Genomic DNA, 9431 nt, shown 5'->3' on the forward strand with positions numbered 1-9431 from the left:
TACTTCTTGGAATTGGTCATGGGAAAGAGTTGTACATTGAAACTTCACTAGGAGGAATAGCGGATTCAAAATATATTAATAAAATAAATTTTTTATATGGGATGGACACAAACAAAATTTTAATTAGTAAAATAGATAACTAACGTAGAAGATTTTGAATTTCAGAATGGACATTTGCTCGTTCACACCCTGAAGAACCTTACATCCACCACTGACTGACATGGAAAAGCACCGGTTACAAGAACAATAATGTAACTTAGTACATTACTACCAAAATAAAATGAACCTGGAGCGTTATTTGTGCACTTCTTAGGCAATAAGATTCTGGAATCGAGTCACATGCAAAAGACAGAAAAATAGCTCAAATTCATCCAAGGGAAAATGAAACCTAACGATACGTTACATAGAGACCTAAAATCTTTAGGGTTTTAATAAAAAATCTACTTAAGTTTTATCATCCCGTTCACGTATTCACGAATATAATAATAATAATAATAACAATATTAAAAAAAGATGAAGAATTTTTTAGTAAAATACGCGAAGATTGACAATGAAATTAATCGCTTAAGTATTAGTTATCGTATTTAGAACTAATACATAGTAAAAAATAAATAATTATTTTTTATAATAAGTGAACGAATCTCAATTCAAGTAACACAATGATAATTAGACGACTTCCTGTAACACCCCTAAATAACTTTTACCTAGTATAGATAACGAGAAAAAAGACCAGGTGAATCACCCAACCTTGAAACGAAATTCATTGTATCTCACAGGGAAAGCAAACAACACATCAAACTTTTGAAACAAATAAAATTTTAAAGATATGTTTCAATAAATCATTTAAAAGAAATTATGAAATCTAATTAAAACTCTTAAAATCAAAATCCTAATTCAATATATACTCGTTCTAATGTTTTCTAAAGTGTACTAATCTTATTTAAATACAAATAAAGTGAATACAATTTTTAATTTAATCCATATAATTTTGATATCTTCACTCAAATGATCACAACTTAAAATATCAGTACTTGATTAATGTGCTTTAATGTATGTTGTAAATCCAAGAGATAGTTGGACGTTTTATAAGAAGACCCCTCAACTTATAAAATGTTTAGATCCCACTCAAAAAAGTTTCACACATAAAATGATCTTCTAAACTTGCAAAATAACTTCTTCGAAATATTGAAAGTAAATGATTTTACCACCTAAAGATGCATCAATGATAGTTGAGTCAGTAATATTTGTAAGCATCGTACATGAACTATCATTTTACGTACACGTTGTTCATAAACATCAAATTAATTAATAAGAATTTAAAATTACTATAATAAAATACAAAAAAATATAACTTAGGTACCACATTATATGTTTTATCAAAATACATATATCTTATTAAATATTTTTAAAATACATGTAGTACATTAGACAATGAGTCAAAGTATTATTATCACATTAAACATTTAATCAAAGTATTAAGTACCAAATGCATAATTATCTCTTTGCTAATCGGTGAAAAAAAGTTGGTGGCCCCAGCGTAGAGCCAGCTAAGAACCACAATCCAATAAAAGAAAAAAAGGCAAAGCTGAAGGCTATTTTTGTCATTTCGGACTATCCGAAACTATGTTGTTGCCACTTTATAAGATACCCAAAATCTTTGCGTTTCTTACCCCCAAAATGAGTCTTTGAATCTCTCTATCCCCCCACTCTGCAGATTATAGAGAGAGAAAGACTGAATCTCTTTCTCTCTCTAAACTCTAAAGGGGTCAAGCTTTTTAGCCATATATATATAGAGAGAGAGAGGGGGGATCAGGGATATTCATTTTCGTTTGAGAGAGATTTCGAATCATGATTGTTGCGAAGAAATTTGCCGTTCTATTGTGCGCGGAGGATTCGGATTATGTAAGTATAAGGTACGGAGGGTATTACGGGGTATTCGTGGAAATGCTGGCGGAGGAAGGGGAGACGTGGGATGTTTTCAGGGTGGCGAACGGTGAGTTTCCCGACGACGAAGAGATCGGCGATTTTGATGGCTTTGTTATTACCGGGAGTTGCAACGATGCTCACGGGAATGACGTTTGGATCTGTAGGTTGATTTCTCTCTTGAAGAAATTGGATTCCTTGAAGAAGAAGGTTCTTGGGATTTGCTTTGGTCACCAGGTTAATTCTTTTCATTCCTTTTTCAATATTGATTTTTAACAATGCTATGATGATTTAACTACATTAATGGTATACCGTGTGTCTATCAAAAGCCTAGGTGTTACATGGTGACTTGATAATAGCACAAGTCATTTGTCACATAATTTTTTCTGTTCAATTATTTGGTTGATATATCCGATGGAGTATTACATAAGCCTGTTCATGAGATTGATCCTTGTAGCTCAATTTTCTTCCTTCCTAAAATAAACATTTAAATTTATGATTTCTTCCAAATTTTAATTTGAAATCGACATATTTTAATCTGATTTGATAGAGTAACTTTTTTATTAAAAAAATCAAGTTCAGATTGTATTGTATTTTATAGAGGGTAAGATAAAGTTCGAGTTTAGTATGAAAAATCTTTCACTTTAACTAGAGACGGATGTACTTGGTATAGCCCCTTACCCCGCAGTTTGTTTACATTTAATTTATATATATAATTTAAATATTTATGAGAAAGTTATAAATTACCTCTACTTTCAAAAAGTTTATGGCTTGCCTCTCCTAAGTTGAAATTCAAACTCTATTCTTACTCTAACCTACTTAAGATAATAGTATAATTTTCTTCTATAAATTTAAGGATAATTGCTATAATGCTCTTTCTATATAGTTTTTTTAATTAGATCCTTATTTTATTAAATAAAAGTAATTATATATATACACATATTTACGTTGGATTATGTGAGATCAGATGTATGTTTTTATTTTAAAATTCGGATTGTGTCGAGTTTGACTAATAGAATATATTTCTCAGGTCGGGTCAAATTAGGTTGAGGATGTATAATTCTCAGATTGAATCAAATACTAATAAAAGATGTATAATTTTCATATCGAGTTGGATTAATAAAAAATCTGTTCTAACCCACCATATTATCATCTATAATCTCGTCTCATAAGATTAATTAATTGTTAGTATCTCACATGTTGTAGTGCTGAATACGAGTTGATTTATGTATTTAATTCTCCTATATTGGTTGATAATGCTGACAATTCACATGATTATGGGAGATTCTCAACCCCTAGTTTTCTCCCTTTTTAAATATAATACTTTTCTTTTGAATGAAATGGTGTGTGGGGTTTGGATTTGGTTCCTACGAGATACCAAATTTATTCATGAATGTTGATAAATAATTCTTATTATACAAGCGTGAGAGATGACAACTGTCGGCTTATCCTAAAGCACGTGGTTTCCACATAAGTTTGTCTTTCTATTTTGGGATCATTTTCTTCATTCATTGCCTTGTTTGTCGAGTTCATGTCACGTGATTGGACTCATATCCCATTGGTGTTTGTTTATTCGGACCAGATTCTTAGCCGTGCACTGGGAGGGAGAACAGGACGAGCCAACTCGGGTTGGGACATTAGAGTAAGAACCATTCATATATCCTCCTCCTCCTCAAACCTTTTCACTTCTCTCAAAATCCCCACCACTCTTTCCGTCATCGAATGCCACCGAGATGAGGTTTGAATCCTTTTTTTCCTTTAATGTTCAAAACCGATAACGTTTTCGGTTTATGTTACAAGAACGATTGAATATGTTAGGTTCAAGAACTTCCACCAATGGCAGAGGTAATAGCATGGTCCGAGAAAACCGGGATCGAGATGTTTAGGTATGGGGATCACATAATGGGCATCCAAGGCCACCCTGAATACACCAAAGACATCCTGTTCCATCTAATCGATCGTCTCACGCAGCGATGTTATATTGAGGTACGTTCAAAAACCGAGCTCCTTGTATCGATGATTTATTGACATTTTGGGTGAAAACGAATGCAGGATTCGTATGGGGATGAGTTGAAGGGGAAGTTGGAGAAAGTGGAGCCTCACAAGGATGCATGGAAGAAACTGTGCACCAGTTTCCTCAAGGATAGATTATGATGGATGGTGTTTCTATTTTCATTTGTGTTTTTGAGAATAAAGAAATGTAAATAGGAACGCAGCAAGTCCAAGGAAACTTAGGGTAAACCCTATGCTTAGTTTGGAGCTTTGATGTTATTTTATTGACTTCTGTTCCACGAGCTTAATCAAAATTTGCAGGCTTTTAACGTTTACACACTTCCATTTCCTACTTTAATCCCTCCCCTCAATAAACTTAACGTTGGTGTTTGCTTTCCATCCAAGTTATTTAAAAAGACAAAAAGCTCTTAAAAATATAAAAAAACAATCCTAAAAATTCTCAAAATTTTAGAATTTATTCTGTTATTAAAAAATGGGGTTTTTTATTATTGAAAATGGATTTTTAAAAAAAATATTTAGAGGTTTTTATTTTCATAACTATTGAAATTTTATACTTTTAAAGAATTTTTATTACTTTTTAATATACAAGTGTTTCTCTGATTGAATCAAATTTTTTTTCGATAATACAGTGAGGAAACATAAATTAGCACATAGAATTCTATCCTGTTCGACTAAAACAGCGACTTCGTTGGGGGGAGTGTGGTGTAGAGTCACCCCAATCGGTCGGTCCTTAGCCAAGGCAGCTAACTTGTCTGCCACAGAATTCTCTTCACGACAAATATGGCTTAATTTTATCTCCCATTCCCTACTTAATAATTCACGAATTAAGAGGACGATTGCATTACTCTCGGTCATATGGGAAGTGTGGTTTAATATCTCCACCTCCACCTTCCTAAAACCAAGATTCCAAGCATGAAATAAACTATCCTGTATTCCCCATAGTTCTGCAGTCAAGACTACACAAATGGCAAGGCTGCGATCGAATCCGAAGATCCAAACACCCCCAGCTGCAGTCATTTTCCGCACTCCACCTACCGCTTCATCCGCATTGGCCTTCACCCAATCCAAAGTAGGTCTCCTCCATCTTGCAATAGATCGACTCCGAACTTGATTTCCTGTTCTTGATTCTACAGCTTCCGCAACCTCATTCTTCATACTCACACTCTTAACTAACAAATCCTCATGCTCAAAGTAGTTATCCTGGAATAAAATGCAACAACGATTTTTTCAAATATTCCAACAAACAACGGCAAACAACATATCCCAGTTTCTTTCATTAACCGGGAAATCACCTTGCTTTTTCACGTTGGTAAGGATCCACTCATCGTGCGGCATGGATATAAACATCGGAAAATTTTCATCATGGATTAATCAACGCCAAATATTCAAGGCAGCAGGACATCTACGAAGAACATGTGTTATATCTTCATCCTCCCTTCGACATAAGGAGCATCGAGCGGATGTAATTAAATGTCAGCGCTGCCTCTCCACGTTAGTAAGCAGCCTCCCATGGACAGTGAGTCACATAAAGACCCTTATCCTTTCCGGTACTTTAAGTGTCCACACCACCTTCCAAGGATCAGCTTCCCCATTTGTTGTTGTTGGAGATAACACATTGTATGCTGATTTAACTGTAAAGGTATAGGTAGTCTCCCACCTCCACCCTGGAGTATCGTTGCCGAGATTATAATCGGTGGGCAAGTAGCAGCTATTTTATTATAAATCTCTTCTGGAACGTACATTGACAACTTATGCCAATTCCAAGAACCTGATGCTGTTATTATAATCGAACAAACTGCTGCTGGTTGTGGCGACACATCACGCAAGAGGTGCTCCGACAAAGGTCCAGTATCATCAAGCCAAATATCGTTCCAAAAATCAGTTTGAGCTCCTTTACGAACATTGCAAAAGATGCTGTTACGAATATCCTCCCAAACACAACTCAGTCCCTTCCATTACGATATCAATTTCGTTAGTTTAGTAAAAAAAATGTCAATTTTATTCATCAACTCCGTATTTTTAATCTATTAACCGTTTGTATTAAATCTAAATTAATAATATTTTGAAATAATTTGTAGTGATATAAAATAATATTTATTCAAAATCATTGATAACACACCCTATAAATACAATTACTAGAAGACACAACTTTAAAAGAAAACAGTCCTTTCTCCTACGACTGAGAGAGCTCAATGGATTTAAAAATCTCTTTTTAATTCCTTTTAATTTTAAAATTGTGCCAATTAATCTTTTTATAAAAATATTTAATACCTATCAATCTAAAAAATGAATAATTAATAGTGAAAGGACACCAGTCGCGTTTCATTAACAATATCAATGTTCCAACAATTGATTTATATACTATTATTTAACGCTGATTATTCATAAGAGATCATAATGGAATCCTTCGTCAACAGCACAAAGACAAATGAAAATCAGAGTCCAATGAGCTGACAATTCCAATGGCACGACAAGAAATGATGAAAATAAGCTTTTAAGCACCCAACACGGACCTTGTGTTCTTCCTGCACTCGGCCAACATATCCATGTAGAACTGACACTTGCTGATTTCGTTTCCATTGCTGTTCAGGCACTACAAGTAACACAAGAATAACATAACATCAGTATATCATGGCCGGTAGACGCTCCCGAAAGTGTTTCAAGATAATGCATGCTAACACGAGGAATCAGTACCCATGGCATCTACCATTAGTGAGAAACTCGGAACCAAAAAAATGATTATGGGAACAAAGCTTTTGATTTGAGGTTCTAGTCAATCACGACATGCAGAACTTATATAAACATTTTAGCAAACTGTCAAGTAAAGAAGTATCAATGAATGAAATTCACATACGTCTTGGAATGCCTTGGTGTGGATGCTGCATGCGTCAGAACCAGAAAAACTATTGGCAGCGGCTTCTGGTGCAGAGGCGGCAGCCGCCTCGGAAACAACAGTTTCATGTTGGATAGTACGAGGACCCATAACAGCATCTACGGCCCTGTGGGCCACAGCACTTCCTGTGCCAAAAGCCATGCCTGTAACATTGGAGATAAAGAACAAAAATTAAGGAATCATCACAAATCGACCACAGACATAATTAATAAGTTCCCCGTCTCAGAAGGATATCTATTCACATACCCTGAGCTATGGTCGAGCCTATTCCTCCGAGCATGGATCCACCTCCACTCTGAGCAAGAGCTGGAGGAGGAGCACGATGAGCTGCAGCAATAAGAATATGATACAATTAAACATGCATTCAATTAATAAAATAATTACAACTAATCACCCACCAAAACCAAAAACATCAATGTTAATAAATCAATAAAATCGTAAAATGAAATATAAAAACCTGAATTACCTGGTTGTGGTGGTGGGCTGCGAGCAGGAGCAGGAGCAGGACGAGGGGCTGGGCGTGAAGCAGACCTACCTGCAAAACGATAAGAACAAATACAACATCCAAAGAAAGAAATGACAAGCCTGCTCTAGATAAAATACAAAATTTAATACTTTTCATCGCCATCCCAGCAAAGAAATGTACCAATAACAAGAGGAAATATATCAACTAAAAGACCAGCACAAAGAAAATCTTCAAATGACCAAAAATTAAAGCAATCCCAGAATGAAACAAATCATGCCAAATAAGCTATAATCTAGGAACAAAGACTAACCCTAGAAATCAGATTAAATTAGATGTAGGATTATACAGAGCTAAATACAAAGAATATGGAGCAAAGACGCAATAAATAAATTTGGGAAGTAATAGATCTGAAATGAAAGAAAGGAGACTAGATGAGAAACAAACCAGAGCTTCGGCGAGGCATTTTGTATGTTGGCGAATTGATGAAGCGAAGACTAATTTCAATGATATTTCTAGAGTTAGGGTTTTATGGACGATACTCCCAAAGCCTCGGTAATGCCTATTTATAGATAGATATGAGAGAATCGGAGAAAGATTGAAGAAGACTGTGTGGGTGTTTATCAAACACGTGGTATACTATGATTGGATTGTTAATTAATGGGTAAACTATACAGGTGATCACTTATGTTTTTTATTTGCTCGCCTTTGATCATTAATTAAAAAAAACAATAACTTTAGTCCCTTATATTATTGACCAGTTTGATTTTAATCTTCCATCAACCCATTAATGAATCTGAGTTGGCAATTAAGAACTTAAACAAAAACAGCATATTTGGTCACGTGTCCTCCTTATTCTTCCATCATTAAAACTATAACCAACCAGTAAAGTTTCCTTTTCTCTTGCCATTGCCTATCATATTCTTATAACGTGTCCAAAATGAATCCTCTAAGCCTACTACTAATTTACGTGGCAGCCTACCACGTAACACTTCCGTTAAGGAGGTAATGAAAGTTAACGAATAAAAGATTAAAATTGAACGAACCAATAACGTAACGTATAAAAATAATTTTTTTTAACCGATAACCAAAATCGATCAAAATGAAAACACTATGATCATCTGTATAGTTTGCCCTTAATTAATTAAGAGTGCTTATCGAGGGAGTTGATCACGAATTGAGTAGTGCTCTACTTAACTCAAATAGAGTTGGACTAGACTCAATATTTGATAAGCTCGATAAATTATTGTTTAACTCATGCTCATTTAAAAGACTCGTTGCTCGTTAAGTTGCTATAATTTTTACTTTATTTTAAAAAAATATTTATATAAAATTTAGCTTTATTGTATAGAGATTAACAAAAACATAAATTAACAAAAAAAGTATCAAAACAATTTGTAAAATAATTTCAAAGTCTAAACTTCAAATTAACAATTTATAAATATATTAAACTAACATATTATAGTCATAAGGCATAATGAAAAAATTACCCTCGAATATTTGTACAAATAATCACTTTGCACCCCATTCTTTTTTTATAGAGTGTTTTACCTTTTAAAGTTTCAATTTTTTGTCAAAATAAATTATGTTTGATGAAAACTGTTAATTTGACTAACAATTAACTCAGGTTGTTAAAATGATATTTTCACAAGTGTTCAATTACTGACGTGACACAAAACACGTCATCATCTTTATTAACATGTCACTTGTCAGGTCATCACTTTTGTTGACATGACACATGTCATATTATTGTTTTTGTTGATGTAGCATACGTCATGTTATCATTTTTGGTGACATGACACATATCACGCCATTAGCATAGATTAATTATTAGCCAACTAACGTTTTTAACTAAGATGGTTTTTTTTATCAAAAATTAAAATGTTGAGGATAAAATGCTCAAAAAATTAAAATAAATAAAGGGCGAAATAACCATTTGTGCAAAAATGGGTCTATTTTTTTTTATCAAGTCTTAGTTAAAATAACAATCCACAAATACATCACATTAACATATTATGATTATTTTTGAATAAAAAGTTTAACAATAAATAATAAATTTTAAAAATAAGGTAAATAATATCTTAAAAATTATAAAAAAATTAACGAACTACATATAAACTTTTATAGTTGAGCTAAAAT

The 9431-nt window shown here is 33.5% G+C and overlaps 2 protein-coding genes across 2 annotated transcripts; one reads left to right on the forward strand and one right to left on the reverse strand.

The window, feature by feature from the left end:
• Positions 1–1835: 1835 nt before the first annotated feature.
• On the forward strand, positions 1836–4108 carry LOC120149827 (gamma-glutamyl peptidase 5-like). Its single transcript, XM_039162537.1, has 4 exons — positions 1836–2160; positions 3506–3661; positions 3742–3909; positions 3976–4108. Exons 1-4 carry the CDS (start codon positions 1849–1851, stop codon positions 4075–4077), a joined length of 738 nt encoding a protein of 245 aa, XP_039018468.1. The 5' UTR covers positions 1836–1848; the 3' UTR covers positions 4078–4108.
• A 2108-nt stretch (positions 4109–6216) lies between these two features.
• On the reverse strand, positions 6217–7859 carry LOC120149826 (uncharacterized protein C6C3.02c-like). The gene is made up of 5 exons (XM_039162535.1): positions 7740–7859; positions 7296–7364; positions 7076–7156; positions 6791–6972; positions 6217–6529 (listed from the first exon to the last, which is right to left on the reverse strand). The coding sequence occupies exons 1-5, from the start codon at positions 7756–7758 to the stop codon at positions 6431–6433; spliced, it is 450 nt and encodes a 149-aa protein (XP_039018466.1). The 5' UTR covers positions 7759–7859; the 3' UTR covers positions 6217–6430.
• Positions 7860–9431: the final 1572 nt, after the last annotated feature.

The sequence above is a fragment of the Hibiscus syriacus genome, unplaced genomic scaffold (genome assembly GCF_006381635.1).
Source record: "Hibiscus syriacus cultivar Baekdansim isolate YM2019G1 unplaced genomic scaffold, ASM638163v2 tig00111008_pilon, whole genome shotgun sequence".
In the NCBI taxonomy this organism is placed as follows: Eukaryota; Viridiplantae; Streptophyta; class Magnoliopsida; order Malvales; family Malvaceae; genus Hibiscus; species Hibiscus syriacus.